This window comes from Petromyzon marinus, chromosome 47 (genome assembly GCF_048934315.1).
Source record: "Petromyzon marinus isolate PM22_M1 ecotype Great Lakes invasive population chromosome 47, UKy_Petmar_22M1.pri1.0, whole genome shotgun sequence".
Taxonomy (NCBI): domain Eukaryota; kingdom Metazoa; phylum Chordata; class Hyperoartia; order Petromyzontiformes; family Petromyzontidae; genus Petromyzon; species Petromyzon marinus.
The window spans coordinates 12,301,727-12,327,672 of NC_133713.1; the positions used below are offsets into that span (position 1 = coordinate 12,301,727).

Below are 25,946 nucleotides of genomic sequence, written 5' to 3' on the forward strand. Positions count from 1 at the left end.
TACTCGACATCTGTGAAAAAGAGCTTCATAGCTCATCGGATTCCTCCAGTCTAAATAAAGATGAAGGGGGACTGTGGGGGTGCGAGTGGTGGACTCGTCCATTGTCACAGTGGTTGGGTGTGGAGGGAGCGAGTGGTGGAGTCGTCCATTGTCACAGTGACTGTGGGTGAGAGGGGGGTGTGCGAGTGGTGGACTCGTCCATTGTCACAGTGACTGTGGGTGGGGAGGGGGGGGTGTGAAAGTAGTGGACTCGTCCATTGTCACAGTGACTGGGTGAGAGGGTTTTTTTCAGTTTATTTATTTCAGTTTCAGTTTAATTATTTGGTATAGCCCTGTGAGCCATTCGGCTCTTGAATCGGGCGCAACCACAACAAATAAAAAACAAAAACACGAACAAGAAAACATCTTAAAGTGACTACGTGACTGTGCAAACAGGGGTGTGTGAAAGTAGTGGACTCGTCCATTGGGCAGTGTGGGCGACATGGCGCGGCTGCTGGAGGAATTCCAGGCTTGGGAAGAGGCGAGAACTCTCGTTAACATCTCTTATCTGTAATTTAAGAAGCTTATTACTGAATGTGTAGGTCGTTACTTCAAGTTTAGATTACTATTCATGGCTCACAGGGCTATACCAAAATAAATAAACTGAAAATAATAAATAAAAACTGTCGTTCATTATGTAATGTTTAGAATCTGGCTTAATCATTTACCTGTCACGCAAGCAGCCTCGAATTTAAGTAAATAATTACAATACTGTGGAAATGCAGTTTGTATTACATAAAATAACTTGCTACAATAATTGACCTTACACAATTGTTTACCTTCAAAGTGTTTTATAAGTTGTTTTGTTAGAGGTGTACGTCACGATAGTTACATATTGTTTGTAAGGCTTTAACGTTGCTTTGTGTAATAAAACTATTAAAGTTTGTACATTAGGTTTATGTACAGCATATCATGCAATAGCTAATATACGTATAATTTAGTATTATAAAGGACATTTGATACAAATTTGATTTACATGAGGGCATTGTAAGAACCACAATCTTACAGTATATTCATATGCCGTATATTAAATATCAGTACAGTTATTGTGAGTACATTAGCGGGCTGTTGTGGCTGAGTACTGCTTGCACTGCTCGTATTAAATGTACTTTGTGCATTTAGCGTGAATACCACTTTAGGGTTTATGTTTCATCTGCGCCACTGTACGACTATACGATCCCACAGTGTATTACTGTACTATATGTTTATGCGTAGGCTCTGAACGGCAATATTTATATATTTATTATTATTCAGAGTTGTTTTTGGGGTTCGGTCGCCGTGCAGGTATAATGCACAACATTTTGAACAATCCAATCAAGTGGTCACAATCGTGCCGATTGTGATTTGGGATGTTCGGTAAAATCAGACGACGAGGAGGAGAGTGAGGTGGGAACTTTGAAGAGACCTGGAAAAATGTTGACCGTGTTTGTTCGACGTTTCGCTGGAGGACACATTAAGCATCGTCAGGCAAAAGCACAGCTCTTGCTTGCCGTTCAATATTTGATGGAAAACCCCCAAATCAGTTGGCATATTTTACCACGTGACAACTCAATTTAATGTGCCTTTTGTCAGGTGGCGGAGGGTTATAGTGAAACAAATGGTGTGCACGTGTTGCGTAAGGTTTTGTAGTGTTGCGTAAGGTATTGCAATGCGGTTTCAGGAAAGGGCGGTCCTGCACAGATGCCATATTTTCTGCCTGTCTGCTTGTAAAGGAAGATCTCGACGTTTCAGCAGACTGACCATCCACAGGAAATGCTTGCGGTTTATAGAGAATGGCTTAAAAAATATTGGTAGGTAATGTTCAGTGATGATAGTTTGTTGAGTGATGATTGGGTGGTGTCAGATCAATCACTGGGGTGCAGTGCGTCATCAGTGTTTGAAAATTGATTTTGAATGAACGCCAAAAGTAAATATGTGGATTGTATAACTGAAGTATGACAAGTTTTCCCATTGTGTGGTCAGTCGTTCCCAAGCTTTTGCTGGTGTTGTTTATCGATGTACAATAACGCAAAGTGACATGTCACTTGTGTAATTGCCCGTCATGTGACGGGTTCATCAAATTAAATGCTATATTATAAATACTAAAATTTTAAGATTGTATTACGTTTTTTAAAATCAAATCAGCACTTTGATGTTGATTGGATTTTTGCATCTTGACAAAGCAACATAAAGTTGCCCATGGGAAAAAAATAGTTTCGTTGAGATTTCAGTTTCATTTATTTGGTATAGCCCTGTGAGCCATTCGGCTCTTTTATCGGGTGCAACCGCAACAAACAAAACAAAAACATGAACAAGAAAACATCTTAAAGTGACTGTGTGACTGTGCAAACAGAAAATCCAGGAAAAAAGCAGCAAAATATTCCTGAAAAAGCACCGTACACCAACGCTGTGTGCAAAAATCCCAGTGGGATACAAGTCAAACAACAACAACCACAAGACAACTTAGATTAAGTCCATCAGTCTAACTCCATACTACAACAAACAAAAACATGGCCAAACCAAAAAACTTTTCGAAATCACCAAAATAAAGCCATGAATGCAATGTAACAGTGATCATAGGGACTGTGACCGAATTTTTAACAATACACTATAAATAACATGTAACACCAAACCCTAGAGCAGTGGTTCTTAACCTTGTTGGAGGTACCGAACCCCACCAGTTTCATATGCGCATTCACCGAACCCCTCTTTAGTGAAAAATAAAATGTGATTTTTTTCAAATTCAAGACATAGATATGTTTTTTACTGGTACACAAAATGAGCCGTGCATGAACATTACCTTGTTCAAAGAATAAAACCAACACAATGCATAAACTCACAACAAATTACATACCTGGAAATCAATGTGACTTCTGCTGTTGCCTTTGAGAGATCAGTTCAGATATGCGTGGCTTCACCTTGGCAAGTGCCACTCTCATGTCACTTTCACAGCAAAGTCTGTTCCTTTTCTTCGTTTTTATGTCCAGCATCCTCGAAAAGGATTGCTCACAAAGATATGTTGTAACAAATGGTATAAAAAAATCCAGGGCTTTCTTAGCAATAACTGGATACTTGTTCATTTGTCGACACCAAAACGTTGAGAGCGTTGTTGTTCTGAAGAGTTGCTGTTGAACCTGGCTCTGCTGAATTTCAATGATTTCGTCGAGGAATTCATCATTGACATCTGCTGTTTCAACAGCAAACGTGAACGGCTGTCTCACCCATGCTGGATATGACTCTCTTGTAGGGAAATATCCGTCGAGAGACTTTGCAAGCTCATCTAAGTGCGTGGCAATTGTTTGCTTCAGTTCCGTGGATACAGAAATATCTCCGATTCCAGACACATCTTCGATCTTACTTGCACAGTCGTCCAGAAGCGGGAAGTTTGCGAAGTTATTGTTCTCTGTTCGTCGTTTCCATAACGGTAGCTTTTTTTGAAAAGCCTTCAGGTGTTCTTCCGCTTCCATGATATTGACTCCACCACCCTGCATCTGCTGATTGAGATGATTGAGAGCTGCGAATATATCAGCCATGTACGCTAAAATGAGAATGAACTCAGGATTTTTGAAGCAATCTGCATGGCAGTGTTGGTGCTCTTGCAAAAACAGGGCTAATTCCATACGCATGGCAAAAACACGATTCAGCACCTGTCCCCGGGATAACCACCGAATATTAGAATGGAGCAGAAGTACCTCAAATTCAGAGCCCATTTCTTTACACAGCTCACTGAAGATGCGGTGCCTCAGAGCACTTTTTCGCACATAGTTCACACATTCCACCACAGTTTTTAATACTTCTGCCATTTTTGGAGGTAAGGTTTTTGTTGCCAACGCATGCCTGTGCAGAATACAATGCGTCACAATGATGTGTGGTGCATCGGCCTTTACTAGCGCACCAAAACCAGACTTTCTTCCCAGCATGACTGGAGCTCCGTCCGTACAAACTGCAGAAACCATATCCCATGAAAGATCGTTGTCTCTGAAGAAGTCATCCACAAGCTTCTTCACATCGGCTGCCTTCGTTGTTGTTGTAAGAGGCTTACAAAATAAAAACTCTTTTATCATGTCGTCTTTCACATAGCGTACAAAAACAGCAAGCTGGCTTAGATCATAAACGTCTGTGGTTTCGTCGAGTTGAAGGCTGAATTTTGCCGGGCTTGAAATCAGATCCGCGACTACTTGAGCCAAGATGTCTTTACTCATGTCTTCTATTCTGTCACTGACGGTGTCATTTGAAAGGGGAATTTGGGATAATTTACCTTCGGCCGCTGTTCCGAGTATCAGATTCGCCATCTTTAATGCAGCTGGTTTCACAAGTGTTTCACCAATGGTGTGTGGCTTGCCCTGCTTTGCGATCAGGTAAGCAACTTCGTACGATGCTGTCAGGATCGGTTTGTTAACAGGTACAAATCCAAGAGCAGGCAGAGTGGCCCTTTCATCGAATCTGGCTCTCTTCACCCTGAATTCAGCAAGTGTTGTGTTCTTGTATTCCCCGTCTCCATGCAGCTTCAAGAAGTGTTCCTTTAGTTTTGCCGGTGCAAGACTAGAGTTGCTCAACTTGGCGTTGCAAATCATGCAGATAGGACGCTCACTCCCATCACGTTCCGTGATACATGAGAATCCATGTTGTACATATTCGTCCGACCACTTCTTTTGCCCGACATAGTTAGTATGGATAAAATATTAAAGAAATCACACGACGTACGACAACAACAGTCACACGTTGACTACTGAGTACGCACTAAATTCCCCGCAGCGCTGATTGGCCAAGCAGTGTAGCATGATCATCTGCAGCCAGTGATGGCCAAGCGGGCCGTGTGTGTCATCACAAATTTACACAATAATTCAAGTGTGTCCGGACCTCCGTGGCGGGGGCTCTGCCGAACCCCTGAGATCGACTCACCGAACCCCTGGGGTTCGATCGAACCCAGGTTAAGAACCACTGCCCTAGAGCCATAGCTGGCTGCATGAGTCACTCCACAACAACAGGAGCATCAGTCGGAGTATCACATTTTCAATGCACCTTTAAGATCAGCACACTAAATCAAAATACAGATAATACTTTGCAGCGGTCATCCGGAGCGAAACATTTTATTTTATTTTAGGCCACTGAATAGCAGTGGCAGCTAGGGGTGTACAACTCCTCGAGAGCAGTTTTGAGTGAAGATCTCATAGGTTGTGATTCAAGTTGTAGTTTATTGGCAATAGCATTCCAGACCCTGGGGGCATCAATAGCAAAGGCCCTTCCTCCAGTTTTTGTACGGCAGTAGGGAATGTGAAGGTAGTAAATGAGCGAAGACCTGAGGTCAAATTTGTTCTTTGAAACAGGAGATCCAGCAGGTAGTCTGCGGATTTTTTTGTAAGTACATCGTGAATAAATAAGATCTGGTGCACAAGCCGTCGAACATTAAGATATGTTAAGTTTGACCCAATGTAGAGATCACAGTGGTGAGTCCTATATGGGCAGTTCAATGCAAATCTTAAGGCCGAGTGATAGATGGAATCAAGCTTCTTCAGTACAGTACTTGGGGCTGAATTATACACAATATCACAGTAATCAAGTAGAGGCAGTATGGTAGCTTTTATCAATTCCAAACGGAACATAGGGGAGAAGCAGTGCTTGTGTCGATGCAGAAAACCAATTTTTATTTTGTCTTTTTATCAATGTAATCAATGCGATCTTCAAAATTCAATTTTGAATCCAGGACGACCCCAAGATACTTATAGATCTTGACTTGCTCTATTTGATAATTATTTAAGCAATGTAATTGGGGAAAAGTAACTTCCTGCTTTAGTCCTGGTGAGAAGCATAGCACCTTGGTTTTGGAGGTATTTAGGACTAGTTTAAGAGCAACTAGCTGATGTTGTAGTTTGTTGAAATCACCCTGGAGCTTAGCAATCACGTCATCTGGAGAGCGGCCAGCAGTAATCATTATCGTGTCATCTGCAAAAAGATTTACCCTGGAATGATCCAGGTCAGTGCCCAAGTCATTGACATAAAGAGAGAACAAGAGGGGGCCGAGGATGGAGAGAAAGTCCAACGTGCTCAAACATTGGCCCTTGTGACTTATTGACAGTGATAGCAAATTCCGGGATGATTGGAAACTGCCTTCACTTCAAAATCAATGGTGAATGCACATCAGACGGTGCATGATCAATTCTGGGACTGAAGACAATATCTCCACAATTGGATTCTGAAATTATTTCAGCCACAACAAAATGACGATGCATTTCACGAATCACCAGACCGTGTGCCAATGCGTAATCCTTTTTAGGGGTTGAGATTTATAATCGGCATTACAATGGTTCCTTTTTTCAAAACCAATTTATGGGGTGGAATTCTAGATGGTGTTAGCAGCGTGTGTACAGACATTCTACTGGATAATTTTGTGACGTCACTCGGATCCATGTAGCCTACCCTGCGTTACACACAATGTTGTGTAATGAGTCTTTAGGGTATGCTTTAGACTGGCATGGTATAGTAAGTAGTGTGTTAAATTTTGATTTAAAGCTTTCGTGACTGCAGGGATTCATATTCTTGGTTCTTTCTACGTGACTTTACCGAAAGAACTAAGAATATAAGTAGTGTGTTCTTTCTCCATATGCGATAAAGTGATGTAACATGTTGTAAGCTTGTGCTCCCAGCATGTTAGACTTGTATGGTGTAGCGTGTTTTCATCCATGTACAATAAGACTGAGTAACGTGCTGCGTGTTCTCAGTATGTTTGTGCAGCAGAGCGAAGTAACTCGACTCTGAAGCGGAGGCTGCAAGAGGCCGAGTGGCGTTTGTCCGCTAGTCAGGCTACCGAGTCTCAGCTGCGGGAAGGTGCCACCATCCAAGCTCGTAGCCGCTCCACCATCACAACATCTTCACATCATCATCACATCATCATCACGACATCACATCATCATCACATGTCACACTAGTCACTAGGCATGGGAGGACTCCCCCCCCACCTCCACAGTGATTTCATCACTTGTCACGATTCAGTGGTCACGATTCGATTTGCAAATATTTTTTTACGTCTCTTGTTGACTGTCTCGTTTATATTGTCTCTCGCTATTTTAATAATCTCGTTTGTACAGTCTTACCTGCTCCGTTAGCCTTGATTCATCATTTGCATATGTAGAATGTGTACAAATACAGCACTTTTGTCAATCCACTGCTGGATAAAGGTCTCCTCGCGCCATGTAGGTCATGGGGGTTGTTTGATTTTACCTCATCATGCTGATTGGGACCAGTTTATGAAGGCGGAAGCATAGACATGGGAGCATTGAAGTAGATTACAAGAAAAAAAATTCTCCGCTACGCCCCGCTGCCTTTCAAGTATCCCAGAGCCTGTTTGTGTCCATGGTGGTCATCCATCCAGGCTGAATCCACTATCCAGCCCGAATCCCACTGACCTTCTGAGGTCGGACGAGATGGGCGTATTCTGGGTGATTTTGTCTGAGGCCGCGTGCATAGTTGACATTAATAAAAAAAATTCGGGAATTGATATATCACGTGCATGATAATGCATCATTACATGCCTCCTATTCACTGACAATCATCGCATCCGGTGACATACGAAGGTTGGAGATCCAGTGAGAAGCTTTCATGTCAAGAACTATCTGAATGTCAAGAGCTCTGTAGCACTTAAGCCTCCTGATGTTTGGAATTTTCAAGGTGTATGTTCATGGTGATCAGTGGCGATTCTATAAGGATGCCACGAAGGAGGGCATGGTGTAATGCTAATGAATAGCAGTTGCCCCCCTCATGCAATGCCCCATGTCGAGGCAATTCCTCAGGCTAGTGAGCCACTGGAGTTCAAGCTAAAGAAGTCATCACGGACCGTGCTGTTGACGCCACTGCATTTCGCCATCTCTTTTCTTCTGCTGCTGCTGGATCTCTCAGCAGTTGTCCAGTTCATTCCTCACCTCCCTAAGCCTCCTACAATCCCGAGGTTATGGAGTTTTACTTTGAGCGCTTGAATAGGGGTGCCCCCCCCCCCCCTCCTCCACGTTAGGTTGTACCCACTGCTTGTTGCCACGCGTTTACTGCGTCCTTTGATTACGGTACCACAGCTGGTTGCCTAACCTCGGCGACGGTCGTCCATTTGTGTCTGTAATCGCAGCTGCGCACTCTTTAACACCCTTGGTTTGTGACAGAGAGCACGAGGGTGCAGGGCGTTGTGCACAGCCTGCAGAAGTCACTGCACCGCTTCCTGGATGTTGAAGGTCGGTTAAGCGGCACCTGTTTGACCACCAATGTTCCACATATCGTCACCCACAGTCACATTTACATTGCACCTTTAAAGTTGAATGTGTCTCAGTATCCTCACTAACCTTACCTGCATTAGCAGTTCAGCCAACCGGCATCGTGGACATGCAAAACGTTTACGCTTTGGTAATCACAGATAGTTTACAATGTTATCCCTTTTCTCATGCGCTTTTAGTGTCACGGCACCTATTGACCTTGTGTTGACATATTTAGTATTTAGACTTGGTTCACATTGAGTGGTGCTCTGCGTTAGCAGGGATCAGACGCTGTAGAGTCAACTGTGGCTCAATGTGGTCTGACGTGCGCAGATGAGAATGAGGCCCTGAAGCAGAGAGTGAAGGAGAAGGAGCTGGATTTGGTAGAACTGCAGACGGTGATTACGTTATAACTCTTACAGAAAACTGAGTGACGTCACCCCACTGTTTTATTTTTGTTTTGAGAATGTTCTATTGAAGGTGCTATCACAGAACTACTACTGAGCTACTCTCAGTTGCCTCCTATCCACACTAGGTGGTGGTGGTGCACTCTCGCCAGCCCTGTTACAGAGGTGTTTGTCACAAAGCAATCGAACCAAGCACTGTTCAGTCCTTGGAGTTGCACCGTGCCAAATTAATTGGAAACATTGTTCATTGTGATGGGATTGTTTATTTTGATGAGTCATCGTTGACCATGTGGAGACCATAAATTCTCTACATTTGAGAACTCAGGATGTCATCTATGAGTAAAAAAAACTAAAACACAAATTAGGACCAATCAGGTGGTTGGCAGCTCTGCCAGTGCTGTTAGTAGATACGTTGAACTCGTTAATGGACACAGAGCAGTGCAGCACATTACTACTCGCTTGATGAAAGCTTGGCCTCCATTCTAAGTTAATAAACTGAGCATTCAGTTTAATCTCTGAAATAAAGTAAGATTTCCAACTGGGCCTCCACATCACTTTTTCCCTAGATGCGTTGTTTATTCTCACCGAGCTGCTTAAGTTTTATATTCCACTGTGAAAACTTGTATCTGCTGATTCTGGTCCACTTCTCAATATGATTACAAAGACCAGATTTTGTTATAATGAAGACGGAACTTTTTACAGTCAGGCTCCACGATTTTGGAATTCCCTTCCTCGGTCCTTTAGGGAATTTGAGTCTGGAAGTCTTTTTTACATTACGTCTTAAAACGCCCATGTTTTATTATTATTTTATCCCGACTATGTAAAAAGAAATTTAATAATTCTCAGTATTTTGTTACGTCTCTTTACTCAGCGGCAAGAGTCATGAAGCAGAAAGTCGATTAAATATGTGTCCTTAAACCCCCATCACATTGTAAATGTTGTGGGTTTACTCTCCAACACACCGGTGTTCTGAACTTGTCACGAATTGGCATGTTTTGTTTACGTGACAAACCTTACTAATTGGCTGCATCGGGTGGTGGCGGGTTTAATGACACATTTATATTTATGCAGTCTAACCCAAAATAACTCTTGTGGATAATATTGGTCGCAAAAGCCTATGTGTTAAACAGCAAGTCGATTGATTTCTTAATTTCAATGGCTATTCTATGGGGAGAGAGAGGTGGGCGGGGGGGGACCATACCCCCATTATGACCAGCAGTGCCTCCCCCAAACGTGCCCCCCCATTCAGAGTCAGATCCTCAGGGTGGCTGGGGAGGGAGGCGCTCGAGGTAAAGTGACAGTGGCCATCGTCACTACCGACATCACCACACCTCTGCCTGTTTCTGTGGCGGTGGTGCCCCCATTCGCATCCCCTGTTGACTGTCCAAGAATCGCCACTGATTGTTCTGTAACTTGCTTAATTTCACATGGCATTAGGGGCGTCCCCTTGTGAGTGCTCGATGTTGATTGTTCTGTGTTTTGCACATCCACGCCATGCCAGCATCATGATGAGGAGCTGCGGAGGCTGAATACGGAGCGGCTGGTGGAGCAGGAGAACCACTCGCTGCTCCTCGCCTCCACGCAGCAGGAGGCGGAGCGCAGGGGTAAGTCAATGCCTCTGGGTCGTCAGCGGCTGCTGGCTAAACCACGGCCGATTGGGACGACTGTGACGGGGATGTCAGACGAGTGGCCCAAGCGCCACTGGTGCACATCGGGTGACTTAGTCTGGCCTGGCGCACATGTTACCGACATGCATGTAAACTACAATTGCTGATTTTTTGTTTATATCACAAACTTAATAAGGTATTCGCTTATAGTTTTGTCAATGCAGTAATAGATGGATATTGTATGGTGAAGTGTGCCATTATGGCCTTCGGGTGGCATCACTTTGACATGGCTTTGATTTTAACGTGTCAATTTCGCGACGTCATTCGAGTACTGTGATGGGAGTAACTGACCACGACTTATAAAGTGTTGTCTTCTCATGAGCGAAGTTTCAAACTGTATCACACAACTTGGGACACAGTATGGGTATATATACTTAGTAGAAAGCAGTTGATTTTCTTTGGGGCTTCATCTTCCTTTAACCTTGGCCACCAGTCTAAATCGATTCGTGCTCCTGTCCACCAAGTGCAGGCAGGGCCGGATTAAGGCATGGGGGCTTTAGGGGCTGCAGCCCAGCGGCCTCCGCCAGCTGGAGGGCCTCCAGAGATTAAGTGAAAAGTTATTTAATTTGTGAATGCTGAATTTTATTTGTTGTTAGCCTTGTAAAAATAAATTAAAATTTTCTTCAACTTTGTTTTCCTTTTGAAAATATTAGTGGGGGTCTCACAGTATCTGTAGCCCAGGGGCCTACACAATCTTAATCCTGCCCTGAGTGCAGAGGTTGGCAACCTACAGTTCTTGAGCCGCATGTGGCTCTTCTAAAGACTACATTGCGGCTTTTGAAATATTGAGGTTTTAACCGAATTTGAAATAAATGGCTCCTGTTATTTTGGTTGCCGACCCCTGACCTCGTGGCAGCGCAGAGCAAAATCACTTTGTGATTGCTCAGTTTTGTCATTGCCTGATCATGCCAAGCAAGCATTTGGAACTCCTTGTGTGTGACACACTCAGTCGAGCGTCTGTGCATCGAAGCCAGTTGTTGGGGAGGTGGCCAGGTTGGTTCTAAGGGGTTGAGGGCACTCAGCCGGTGTTGCTGGGAGTCAGGAATTGAATCTGGGTTTTGGCCATCCGTCAAATGGGGTTCTCAAGTGCAGTGAGTCCAGCCTAGTCACCAGTGACTGCAAGAAAAATACGATAAATTTGGTTTTTCAATTAGCTAAAATTCCGTGCAATGAATTATTTTCTGTGTAGGGTGTGTGAGAAAGGGCATCTCCTCGTGTGACTAATATAGATTATTGATGGACTCTCAAAAGTAGTTATGTGATATCACCTTCTGTGGCCTGTTCTCTTACACACAGGATGATGTACTGCTCTGAAAAAAAAACCTCCAAATACTTTAACCTCAGTATAATGCCAATTGCTTAATTGGAATAACATTTGTTAAGACAAGAAATAACACGAAAGCCACTGGCCCCGTGGGAGTGCGAAATGCAAAACATCGTGGGCACCCTTCACCCGACACACGAACATACCAAGAAGCTGTGGTGTAGGCGAGCGTGTGAGAGGCAGCGGCTGAGCAGAGGCCCTGTGCGTGTGGTCGCTCAGTGGCGGAGGAGGCAGGGCGGCTGCAGGAGGTCATCGGTCAGCGGCAGCAGGAGGTGGAGACACTCGCAAGGCGGCTGAGCGACGTCGAGAAACAGAAGGGAGCCAAGCTTCTCAAGCTTCAAGTAGAGGCACGGCACCCCGCACTGCGCTTCCTCTTTGTGTTTATTCACAAAAAAAAATAACCGTGCGGAGGACAGGCGTCATTTACCATGGATAACTGGATCCACCAATAGAACCCCCCCTGCCCGCATCATTACGGATGTGAATTGTGTCACTATAAATACAAAACCTGAAGCATAAATGAAGGTTGTTTTGTTTACAAGACTCTTGAGATAGTAAGATTGTAATGTTTTATTACAAATTAATCGACGACATACAGAATTTCAAAACGTCATTAAAAAACAGATTCCTGCTGTCTGAGTAGGAACATGCTGGGTACAAACTGCACGGCACTGCACAGCAACACGGTACGCCAAGCACACTGCCTTGTACTCCGCGCATGCAATGATTCGGCAGCTGCCCAGGGATTTCATGAATTGTCACGATCCGGGGTCGCTGTTCAGGCTTTGCAGTAGTCAGTAATCAGGCCACTCTACTTCTCCGACTTCTCAAATGCTGTGAATAAGGGTCATTTCTCGAAACATCACCTGTTTACTTTTTCCTTTTAAGGACGCGGTGTTGTTGACGAACTCGCCGATATTTTTTGTTGTCGATGCATCGCCACATGTGGATATACCGCCCTCGCGCCGGCCCAGCGAGCGTTACCGTGCGCCGCTCTGCCGTGCGCTCTCTCCCCTCCGGCAGTACGACACCAAGATCGCGAAGCTGCAAAGCGCCGCTCTGCTCAGCAAGCAGAGGAGCAGCGGAGCCTCCAACCACGACATCTTCAGACAGGTGTTCTGGCCGGGGCTAAAATGCTTTACTTCAACGAAAGCTCATTTGTCCATCATTCGGTCAGAGCACTTGAGAAGAAACTAGGGACCTATGGTATTGAATATGAGCTATATATACGCCCTATGACCTTTTGACTTTTGAAAGTTCATGCTAATTGCAATGAGTGACTGCTCCCTGGTCAACAAAGCGTGGTGTCCCAGCTAACGTAAGAAGTGACCAGGTGGTAGAGGATGAGGTCACTCGCGTAATGCATGTGTTCATGATTGTAACTTAGTTTTTGTTTGTCACTGTGCAATTGTGGCCATGCAACGCAAACGATGGACAATGGAGTAAACCACTGTAGTCCGCGCTCCTTCAAAGGATGAGGAAGAGCAAAACGACACGAACTGTCTCCTGAAGCTCTCTCGTCGTGGCCAGCAAACCTTGACGTTGGCATTCAGCTCTTGAACACATTGCTACGTGCAATAATATAATTTAGATCTTGACTTAAAGCTTTCGTGACTGCAAGAATTCATATTCTTGGGTCTTTCGGTAAAGTAACGTAGATAGGTTCATAGAAAATAAAAAATAACAAAAAACTACGACGTTTCGGTCGCAACACAAGCGGTCGACTGCTTGTGTTGCAAACGAAACGTCGTAGTTTTTTGTTATTTTCTATGAACCTATCTACGTGACTTTACCGAAAGACCCAAGAATATAATATAATTTAGGTTGAAAAAAATCACGGTGACCCGAGGACGGTGTGTCAATGGCTTGTAAATATTTATATCAAATGAACATCTCAGGGACAGTGAGAAACCATTAATATAGCACAATCTTAAACAAACCACTATCATCGCTAATGACACTGATTCCTTAAAAACTATAGAGAAGCTGATTTTTCGGGGAAATCAAAGGACATGCTAGAGAGCGTAATGGCTCTTGGCTTTGAAGATGGGTTACCGCCTTAATTAGTGGCTGGGTATTTTTCGGTTCATGTTTCATTGTTAACGATGCCGTTGATCAGGTATTATAGCAGGATCCTTATTTCAAGAAAACAGCGTCTGTAACCAAAATGAACTATGCTAATAACACAAGCTATGGTAATAACATGGAATAATGACAATATTACAATTATTTTGAAACATTCTTTCTGCTGAGAGTCTTGACCTAATTGCATACGAAAGAAAAAAAACACTTTCCATTGTATTAATAATCCAGAGTTATTTTATTATTATTTAAAAGTGTACAAATTGGCCCTGCAATTGCTGCCACCTTTCGCCCGTGGCACAGCCCTTTCCCCTCCTGTCCCCCGCATGGCTCTCACCCCCTCTCCCGTCCCGCGCCCGCTTGTCCCGTCACAGAAGCTGCAGCACCTTCAAGAGAGCAAGGACCAGGAGATTGCGGCGCTGCAGAGGCAGGTGGTGCAACTGGAGCACAGGCTGCACATGGAGCAAGACTCGCTGCCAAAGAGACGAAGGCTGTAACCGCCCGATGGTACAACGTGCTTTTTGCAGCGTGGCATCGTTAGCACGAAACATAGGGCGGAGATACTCGCGCGTACCGGGAGAGGCATCCAGCAGGTGCTGTTTCTGGGCACGGTTTGTCAATTGGTGAATGGCACAGAAGGGCAGGTGTGTGGTGTTACCCATGGGAAGTGGAGTGCTCTGACATCTGTGCCTGTAACTGTTGTTTGCTGGTGGTGCATTGTACCAGTGTGTTTTTTTTGCTGTTATGTGCGCTAACACACACGTTGCATAGTGACGTCCTTTTCATATGTCGCCTGTTCCTGTCAAGTTAGTCTCTGTCGGAAAGACGTCCGTCGCGATAATGTTATTGTTGTATTCACTTCGGGTTTTGAGCTGGCATTCTTGCAGACTGTTCAGTGCTGATTGCAGGAATGAGTTGGTGGGTGGTAAAAGGCGGAGGAGTAATGATTAATCCCTCCCACCCTAATGGATTTTTGCATCTCTGCATTGCTATTTAAAAATAGCTTTCTTTCCTTCACATTGTGGTGGATGTAGCAGTCACCAACGGCTGCAGAGGTCTCGTGAAGCTATCTCATACAACATAAACGAATCGGATAAGCTTCGAGTCTTACACGCGATTGGATGTGTGCGTTGGCGAGCTTAAACATCCAAATCAATCGACGCATTGTTGCAACTCAAGTAACAGAGCCGAGGCAATTTCGCGAAGGAACTTTGAGGGTGCAAACAAATTAAAGTCACGCACGCCACTTGCATCCCAACAGGACCGATTCTTGCAGCAGCCACCCTCAGCCAGTGATTGTCATTCTTTCAGCACGTGCCGTTTCTAATCAGTAGTGCGGTACATTCTTGCCTCATGTCTGAAAAATAAGTAAATAAATCACAAAGGCTCCAGGTTTGGGCCAAGAAAAAAAGATAGCAAATGAATTTGGTCTTCCATATTAATTACTTGCCCTCTTGTATACCGTGCCTATGAGAAACAAGCCCATGCATCGATTGAAAAATAATCACATAGTATATTTTGACTCAAAATGGGTTCCTTGACGTTTACATCTGGCAGATCACCAGCATTCATTCAAGCAACACCTAACTGCTGGTGAACACATCTCGAAACCGCTACACACTTTGCTTGTATCAGGTCAATGCTGCTGAAATCGTGCACTCCCGGAGGGGCTGGTGGGTTGTGTAAAAAAAAATACTTGTATATTTTATGTGGGGAGAGATTTATGAAGGAAATGGATTGCCTGCTTATCCCATTTGTTTCATGTAGAGTACGGGGCCTTATGCTGATTAATGCCGCGAGTGTGAGAATGGCGACGTAGCAAGCTCACTACCTCCCGTCTCCGGTTCCCTGCGCACGTTATGCTGAGCCAAGCACCTCATTAAGTTATCTGGCGATGCTGCGTTGGCAGCGGTGCGCAAGCACAATTAACAAAAACACACTCGTCGATTACACTGCCTTAAATGGGAAAGTACATAATAGGTGACCTTTCACCTTCATAGCAAATTTATCTTAAGGCAATGATTTGTGTGCAATGAAGAAGGGCCGTTGCCCGAAACGTCGCTTTATTTTTCACTTTAAGACAGTGCTATTGATGAATTTGATATTTTTCCCGTTCCTCATCCATCAGGAGGCACAAGTTCATCGGTCCCTGTGGTGCAGTGTAGAAGTTGGAAATTCAAGGTTTCAGTGCGGGGAGATTTACTCCGCTGTTTCCCATTGTCGAGAACATCGAGTGTAGGAAATGACAATGGCAGGCAATGCTCGCAACGAGGAGCTACAGAATGAACTCCAGAGCCTTTGCGGCATAGCATTTCAGAGGCAGTTATAAGTTGGGATGCGGGATGTGTGAAAGACTTCCGTGACAGAGAGAACCGGACTAGAAATTATTCTGGAGCATTGCGTTCTGGAGCATTCATACCAGCAGCTAAACATGCTTCCCACACAGAGACTGGGCCACCCCAGGCCTTACTGCCCAGCCATAGCCCATGCAAATTACATTGGCCACTCGAAGGTTGTAACTGTTTGGACAACATTGATTGTGGTATCACAGGGAGCCGTGTCTGGTCTGGTGTACCCATTCGTGGTGCGTGCTTTTAAAATTATCAACACACTGGAATGTACCGTGTGTTTTTTTGTGTGGCCTAAATCGGGATTCGAACCCAGGTATTCAGAGGCCTCCACTTAGTGTCCCTGCACCCTAATCCACTCGCTCGCATCTCCTTGTTAAGCACAAACAGCGGGAGTCAACGTTGATTAAAAATTATTGATATTAAATAAACTATTTTCGCCAGTCTCCAAATTTCCAACTTAGGCGTATACACAGCTATACATAAGCACCCAAATACACACGTATTGACATGAGCTCATGCAAACATGTAAATGTAATCAAAAGTGTGTCCACACGCATACACAGTACTTGCAAACATGCACATGAAGGAATACACACCGCGATATCTAAATCGGCTCAAGCCTCCTGTAAACCATGTGACGTGTGGCTACCTCCACTGAATCTCTCCCAGGAGCCCCCAGTGAAAACAGACACTGCTCCATTCATCTCACTTTTGCTTGCTCATTCTCTTTCCCTCTCTTCCCCTCCCGTCTGATCATCACCCTCCCACCCCTGACACCTTGGCAACGTCATTCCTTCTCCCCTTCCTCCTCCTGTCTTTCTGCTGCTCATCTCGAGCCGTGTGCCACCTTTGCCTCTCCTGGGGGAACTTGCCGTCCCGGCATCCTTTCGCTTTCCCGTTCCACTTTTTAATTTGACTCTTACCCCCTCTCCGTGGTGTGAGACGAGTAGAACGTTCTTATACAAACACGGGCACACACACATGAGCGTAAAGACAAAGGTCTCCCGTAAAGCTTTAACAGACTTTTCGATTTGAAGCTTTCGTGACTGCAAGGATTCGTCTTCTTTGGTTCTTTCGGTAAAGTCACGTAGGTTCATCTTTGCTGATGTTGCTAGGTGGAATCTTAGCGTTTTTGAGGGTTGCAGCGATTTCTGATCTTGCTACGTGACTTTACCGAAAGAACCAAAGAAGACTTTAACAGACTGTTGGGGGAAAGTGCTGTTGGTAAGCGCCTATGAAGGCAAACTCAATACACAAGTGGGTGGGTGGTATCGCCAGCTCCACGCTCAACCGCCTTTGTATCACCAATGCTGATATTTATGCATCGCACCAGCTACTTATCTTAAGGCCGAGTCGATGTAGGGGTGGCCCATGCCCAGTTAAATTAATAGTCACCGATGTTGGCTGGAATCGAGCTATCGGCTCGTAGCGCAGTGCGCTAACAACTATACTCGTGCTCCCCATGCAGGAGCACACACATCTGTACATATGTGCGTTTGCACATACGGTACAATAAACATTTGGGCTAAGCGAGAAAGGCTACAAAAATAGATAGAAAAATATATCCAAGTGAAACTAATTAAGCTACGTGCAGCAGGACACTGCGTCCTGCAGTCGATACACGCGTGTTATATGTAACATGTACACATATCACTATTTCACTCTTTACTAATACACTTAGCATCAAATTACTGAACCTCGTGGTCACACCGTGTCTCGTTCCCACACACACACCTATCATACGTCTCCCACCTGCGTATGTGTGCATGTTGAACTTCGCACCTTACGTAACCAACCGTGTGAAAAGGAGGTGCGATTAGAGCGTCTACTATGTCATCCACCCCCTGTGTTATACCCCCAACCTGATTCTGACTTGTATAAGTTTAGAGAACCGACTCGATCATACCCCTCCGCATGCCCCAAATGCCCTCGCTTTAAGCCCTCAATGATGACCACACCATCATAAACGCGCGTATAGGCGTACCACGCGCTAACGTTTTTTGCCAATGTGCAGGGAGGGGATTCTCGATGCCTTTGTCAACACTAGGAAATTCTGTCTCCAGAAATGGTAAAATAAATACAATGTGTAAGCTTGCGTGCAATTGCAAATATAATGCTCTGTACTTAGCTGATGTATGGAATTCGGTGAGCCCGTTCCTGTGTGGATGATGCCCCTGATTGTTTTCGGTGCTCTGCTTGGGCTGTTTGAATACAACAGCGAGACGTCTGTGCCCAATTGTTGCATGTTGCGTAATGCTTTACAAACACGCTGGTGTGCAGGAACGGTAATGAATTGGCACATTCGTTCACGTGCCAACTTTGCCGTATTTTACAAAAACAAAATAAATACACTTTCAAAGCCCGTGAGAACATCTCTTCAGACTTCCGTCTGTGTTTATCGTGATGATAGATGACTCGGATTAAACCGTACGCTTGCCATCGTTTCAGTGTTAATATACATTGTGCGTATTACATTGTACATATTTAGGTATCGTTTTTTACGTTTTATGTGTGCGAGGTGTCCAATACATGTACATGTAACTATACAATGTTATGCAGAAGATCCCTGGGTTTGATATTCCACGAAGCTCATGGTCCACCCTAAATTGCATCCCCAAAAACCATGGCAGCAGTAGATTCGGATGCCTGATGATGCACAAATGGAACATTTAAAACTCTCCAGTAGTGTGTGACTGTGGTCATCCAGAACTAGAGCGTACAACGTATAACGACACAATGCCCGATCCACAAAGACGAAGAAGACATCAGAGCGATACACTCCTCTCCCACTCCTGACTGCAGCTTGACCACCTGGATGTGACATTGCAGTTGTTGCTCTGCATCTACATCAGCAGCCATACGAAATAAGAAGTTTGTGCAGAGATCATGTGCAGTATGCTGCCCCCCCCCATCGCCAGAAAGGCTGTCCCAGAAATTAGTCCGGCGGCTTTGAGGGGTTTTCTTTGACTAAAAATCACGAATCCACACGTGCACACGGGGATGAACGTGACACAGACGAGACAGGCACAACGGGATTGGAGATGCGAAGGGCGAGAGACTATCAGGTATACGAGGAATAAGGAACAGAGATGTGGAGAGAGACCCACGTGGTAGATGCATAGGGTGGTGACGTGGCCCAGCAGTGGCGGATTCGCCGCTTGTTGCAGAGGTTCACGGTTTTGGTCCAGTGGCCGCCCTAGTTAATACTGCGGGTCCGCTTCCCAGTGGACGTTAAAGATCCCCTGGCATCTTTCGAAGAAGAGAAGACCATTGTGTGTGTCTTGAGTCGTGGTCCAACTTGACCAACTTTGAACAATTATCCGCATATTACTCAATCACGCAGTTGGACTACAATAATTTTCCCTCCCCCCCCCCCCCCACTGCAAATATGTGTAGGACCCCCCTGAAAACGTCATGAGACTCAGTGAGGCTTTTCTGGCTAAACGCGTGTGATAAATAATCATAACGAGAGATTTAGGAATACATGTGAGAGATTGAAACGCAAGAGGAGACTCGGGGTGGGTGAGAGACCCGGTGAGAGAAACGGCGAGAGAGAGACGTGGGGAGAAGGATGCCTTATGATCCACGCAAATGTCTTTCGTGAGCCCCCTGTGGGTTGAAAACCACCGGTCGAGACGAGTACATTCCCCCACATCTGATCACACTGCTCAATTCTTACCAAGCATCCAACTCCGCTCGCTCACTGCAACTCAGGTGGTCACTCCCATACCTAGAGGTCTATATTTTTTATGAGGTACGGCCCACTGGACTGTGTAGTTATTTTTCAGAAACAACTTGGCCACAAATGATAGCTCAACGAAGTGGCTTATCACGTGGAAACTTAAAGCAGCCAAATAAGCTCAACGCATGATGATTCTAAATGTGGAGGGAAAAACCAGAGGACCCGGAGAAAAATCCACGCGACCACGGGGGAGAGAGACACGCAAACTCCAAATATACAGCAGGCGTCGGGGTCGGGGTCGGGATCGAACCCACGACCTCCTGCATACCAGGCGAGGTAGTTAACATCTCCTAGCCACCAGGGTCAAGGAAGCCCAGGGCCTGCTTGACTACGATCTGGACGAGATCATTTCGCCAGCACGGCAGCAAAACCGTGGGCGTTAGAGCTGCACAGTTGGAGAAATGAAAACTGTTTAAAAAAGAGAAGTTTGTTTAAACTTTTATAGCGGTCACGATTACACATTGGCCCCATAGGTCACGCAGTTATGGCTCCGTCAGATCCGCGCTTTCAAACAAAATCTGCTCTTCGGACAAAGACACATCGACAGTCGTTCACGGATGCGCCGCAGTGAACTTTGTGAGCAAAAAAAGAAAATCTTTTATTTACAGAGCAGCGTTGCAGATCCTTTCATCGATCCATAAACTACGCACCCAGCTCCTCTTCCCTTCGCGTCCGGACAGCTCGCAGCGCGGACAGCCCGCGTCTGGCCAGAGCGCAGTGCGGGTGGCGCCGCGTCGCGAGAGCACGCCCAGGCCTGTCCGTGTCCCGAGTCCTCACGTGACTCAGGACATATGTGAGCAATAGTAATATAATTATAGATGTGTTTTATGTATTTAATATGTATCATGTAAAAATATGTCACGTAATATTAATCATATATTTTAATATCTATATAAATAGATCATATATATAACCGGTGAGAGCCAGCAGAGATTAGTATTTTGCTACGTGCTCGGGAACTGTGGTTATTGATTTTAATGTTCATGTTGTGAGTACCTTTCTGGGATGTGGATTATGAAATTGGCACACGTCACATGCTTATCCGCGCGAAAAATGTTTGTTCCTCGATTGATATACTTACGGTATTGTTCGATGACGCCACGTACATAATGGCCTGTTTCACAAACGCAAACCACCCATGTCTTCAGTTGGCCAACGTTCCTACTCCAGAGCTCTTGAAAAACATTCTTGAAACTCATTGAGGCTCTTCCTGGGTACATAAAGGGACTTATAATCACTATAATCACACCGTGGTTGTTTTCTACTCACACGACCGAGAATCTATTCGCTAGACGGTGGTGGCTATTCATGTCTATAATCCAGCACTGTGAAGGTAACAGCGAGACATGATGGATCGCGCAAATGTTGTCCAACTCCCTTCTGCATGACTCCGCTGCACAGCAAAAATGTGGGCTCCACCTGTCCCATCTGTATGGGATAGAGTGTTCCCCCTCGCATGCGTGGATATTTTCTGGGTGCTCCGGTTTCCTCCCACACGTATAGGCCACTGATTCATTGACTGAATACATCTTACTATACAGAGGACTGCAGAGCTTGGGCCATTGGTGGTATCGCCGGCTTACTGCCTGACTGCTGCCTTCCAGCTCGTCTGTGATCCCGCAGCCAATGTAAGAGATGCATCTATGGGACCTTTTTGTCAGCATCAAAGTGACGAAAAAAACAAGAATAGACTTTACCCTTTCTGGCAAAAACACAGGTGTTTAGATGTTCAAACACCAAATATACACCGATTGCCAGGCATCAAGTCTGCATCAACTACACATACTTGTGGCATCACATGCAAATAACCATTCTAAAACAATACATGCATTGCCTGTGAAACTGACTTGCTTACACTAGAGATATATATAAAGGCTCAACCCGAGTTATTAATACTTTGATAATTGCATTGCTTCTGTACTGTTCGCCTTTTGGCGCTCTCCCTGCAAAAGGTATCTCTTAGGTGATTGAACATCTTAACACATACTCTTTGGTTCTTTCGGTAAAGTGGCAGAAAAATAGCTAATAGATCACGACGTTTCGATAGAAACACAAGCCATCGTCTTCAGGTGAAACAATACAGCAGGCGGACTGCTGAGGCAGGAGGACATGTAGCGAGAGAGCTCCTGCAACCAGAGGTGATATACGTTTGTGGTGGGTACAACCCAAGGGTGGGCGGGGCTATGGATGGAATTTGCAAGTAAATGTAAGGCGAGTAAACATAAGGCTAGTAAACGTCAGAGGGAAAAATGTGATAGAGAGAAAAAATATATAAAACTTAGCAAACTTAGAAATGTAATGCAACTCAGAGAGTCGGCCAACACAACAGTTAACACTTTACCTGGTTGATCAACATCCTTCCAAAGATTGCTAAATCTTTTTTCTCTCTATCACCTTGTTCCCTCTGTAAATTTAAATAGCTGACGTGTTTGCTAGCCTTACGTTTGTTAGCCTTACATTTACTTGCAAATTCCATCCCTAGCCTTGTATACAGGAGGCCGTGGGTTCGATCCCGACCCTGGCGACTGCTGTATATGTGGAGTTTGCGTGTCTCTCTCTCTGTGGTAAGTTGTGAACTCTCTCGCCTGGTATACAGGAGGCCGTGGGTTCGATCCCGACCCTAGGGCGCCTGCTGCTGTATCTGTAGAGTTTGCGTGTCTCTCTCCGCGTGCTCGTGTGGATTTTTTCTCCGGGTCGTCTGGGGTTTCCCTCCACATTTAGAATCAACACCACGCATTTAGAGTATTTGGCCGCTATAACTTCCCACGTGATAAGCCACTGCGTTGAGCTATCATTTGTGATAGCCAGGTCGCTTCTGAGAAAGAGTTGTACAGTTCAGTGCCCCTTACCTGGCAAAATAAAACATAGTTTAGTTTTAGTTTCGCTTCCTGGTGATACAAATGCATACACCTTAAGGCTGCATGGCAGCGATGTGTGTGCAAACACAAATAGCACCTGACAGTAACCGAAAACCAGAGGGTATATTTTCCTCCCAGTAGCAACGTGAGTGTAATTAAAAACACACCGGGCACTTTATACAACGGGCAACGTGACACGCGTCTCCATTTGCGTTTAGGACTGAAATCATCTCTTGTTCGCAAATAACATTTGTAACGCGCATAGATCTAACTTTAAAGAGGAAGTTCAGAGAGGCGCGAGAATCTATTCAAGAGAGGGAGAGAGAGAGAGAAGTCTTCAGAGTCTGACAGAGGGGAAGACACTGACGCCGATGTGCGGCGCAGTGGACAGGGAGCAGGCAGTGATTTCCAGACAAAGCTGTGTGAGTCTGTGGGTCTCTGTTTGAGTCTGTGGGTCTCTGTGTGAGACTGTGGGTCTCTGTGTGAGTTTGTGGGTCTCTGTGTGAGTCTGTGGGTCTCTGTGTGAGTCTGTGGGCCTCTGTGTGAATCTGTGGATCTCTGTGTCCGTCTATGAGTTTCTACGTGAGTCTATGTGTCTCTATGTGAGTCTCTATGTGAGTCATTGGGCATGAGCCTATGAGGAGAGTGAATGCCACACGACCGGAGCCGAGACAGAGGAGCGACGCTCACCTCGTGTCCGGTTCCAGAGACGAGGGGCTGGACCAGGAGGAGGCCATTCGAGATCGATCGGAGGGTGCGAGACGAACCCCACGATTAGGATCTAAACAGGCCGGGTGACCCAGGGTGTGCGCGTTGTGCGTCGCTGGTGAGCTGTTATTTGCGCTTAATCCACTTTCCCGGCAGCTCTGGCGGAGGTTGTCAAATATGGCCGGACGTGCTCAAGGAGGCTCCCCGAGAAGCGGACGCTTCCTCAGCGACCACCGCGGTCGGCCCAGATCAGTTACACTTCGATCAAACCACACAAGTCTTATTTATTTATCATTAAAAGCATTTTTAAAAAGGCATCAATTGGTAATTCCTCAGGATAATTGAAAAGAGCGCAAAGAAATATCCAGGGTATCTTTATCCATTACAATGCTGAAAATGTGCAATATTTTAGTTAAAACTTCAGGATAATTCTTATATATGTTACCTAGCATCATTTGCCTACGACCGAATCACCCTCATATTCCCTATCATGGGAGGTCGTGGTGCTTCGATCCCCTGACCTCATGGTCTGCTCTGCTCGCTCAATATTCCACCCCCCCCCCCCCCCCCGATGTCGTGAATGACTCATTGCGGCTGGCCCGGTGAACCTTTTTGCGCCCATACAATTTTAAGCCAACTCAGGGGCACCGCAATGTGACCTGTCCCGCGAGGGTCGGCCAATCTCCTGGCACCGGGAAACCGTGGGACTTTCCTCTTAGGGACCCTTTGGATTAAAACCCGTCGTGCCAGGCAATCCCCCGCCAGGACACTCAGTGTGTGTGCTCAGTGTGTGCGCTGCGTGTAGTTGCTCAGTGTGTGCTCAGTGTGTGCACTGCGTGTGGTTGCTCAGTGTGTGTGCTCAGTGTGTGCACTGCGTGTGGTTGCTCAGTGTGTGTGCTCAGTGTGTGTGCTCAGTGTGCTGCGTGTGGTTGCTCAGTGTGTGTGCTCAGTGTGTGTGCTCAGTGTGCTCAGTGTGTGTGCTCAGTGTGTGCACTGCGTGTGGTTGCTCAGTGTGTGTGCTCAGTGTGTGTGCTCAGTGTGTGTGCTCAGTGTGTGCACTGCGTGTGGTTGCTCAGTGTGTGTGCTCAGTGTGGTTGCTCAGTGTGCTCAGTGTGTGTGCTGCGTGTGGTTGCTCAGTGTGTCTGCTCAGTGTGCTCAGTGTGATTGCTCAGTGTGTGTGCTCAGTGTGGGGGCCAGGGGGGAGTCGCGGTGCTTACAGAGATGCTCCGAGGCTGTGGCACCACAGTTACGTGTTCAATTAATTCTGAACTTGCACACCCATGCATAAAACATTGACAAACTTTGCTCACATTAATGCAACGTCCAAGTTTGGCTTATGAATAATTAAAATATTCTTCTGCAAACCGACAAACTTTCTGAGTCCACTGCTCGAGTCGATAATGCTGTAACAAAACGTCGCAAAAACATCCCTTTTAAAGTTTAAATAATAGTGCGTTCCAGCGGTGTTGTCTAATAGTTTATGGAATGTACCATTGCATCAAAGGGGTGTTTCAGTGTATTTTTTCCAGTTTTATTAAATGCACCAATTAGCATTTCAGCAAGGGTGGGGAGGTTATTTAATATAAATCCATTGAAAGCCCAGCCGGCTGCTGCTTGATTGATATTCCTTACGCCAACCACAAGTTGCATTAAACAAGCTTACGGCTTCAGCCGTCTCAATATCTCAATATTTTATTTTCTCAGCAAGTGACCTTTTCTGAAATTGACTCCATGTCCCTGCGTTGGACTGAGGATTTATAATATTATTGTTATATTACTATATATTTTATAAATATATTATATAGTTTAACACGTAGGGTTTAGCGACCAATATCACCCATAATATATTTTTTGGGTTAGATCGCGTAAATATATAAATGTCGTTAAACCCACCACCACCCGACACAGACAATTAGTAAGGTTTGTCACGTACACAGACCATGTCAATTCGTTACTAGTACAGCAGAACAGTGTGTTGGAGAGCAAATACCCCCCCCCCCCAAACCTGTATTATATATTATATTAATATTATTCTAAAGTTGCAAAATTGTATTTGACTTTTGAACGTCATTTTTCTAAGACTTGAGGAAACTCGATTTAAAATAATATATACATACATTTATATCTACGTAGGATTTCACGACCAATATTATGGTTCATAATTGGATCGTATAATTCCAATTGTATAACGATCGCCCTCCACCACCCGACGAGAGTGCCAATCAATTCAATTTGTAACGTGACGGGAAAACGCGCGGATTGATTTGGTTTACCAGCACAGCTACTGGAATGTTGAAAAGCCAGCAAATTGTAACACCTGATGATGCCCGTGGTAATCTCCACCGGAACGTCACACGATATTGTCAAATTTATATGGCAATGCCCAGGCGTGTGATGACGAGTCATCGATTCATTGGGGTTAAAACTAATCCTTAGCATATCACAGTGTGTTGAATCCAGTGTGAGAATAAATCATTTACCATTTAAGAAAATTACATGTAATATATATACGGACGACACATTTAGGTTAAGATGAGAATAAGATTATGCAAGAC

The 25,946-nt window shown here is 45.1% G+C and overlaps 1 protein-coding gene across 1 annotated transcript; it reads left to right on the forward strand.

Annotated features, from left to right (window-relative positions):
* Window positions 1-313: 313 nt before the first annotated feature.
* On the forward strand, window positions 314-18,458 carry CCDC152 (coiled-coil domain containing 152). Its single transcript, XM_076074409.1, has 8 exons — window positions 314-520; window positions 6,738-6,843; window positions 8,166-8,234; window positions 8,586-8,650; window positions 10,161-10,263; window positions 11,870-11,997; window positions 12,674-12,763; window positions 14,107-18,458. The coding sequence occupies exons 1-8, from the start codon at window positions 482-484 to the stop codon at window positions 14,227-14,229; spliced, it is 723 nt and encodes a 240-aa protein (XP_075930524.1). The 5' UTR covers window positions 314-481; the 3' UTR covers window positions 14,230-18,458.
* Window positions 18,459-25,946: the final 7,488 nt, after the last annotated feature.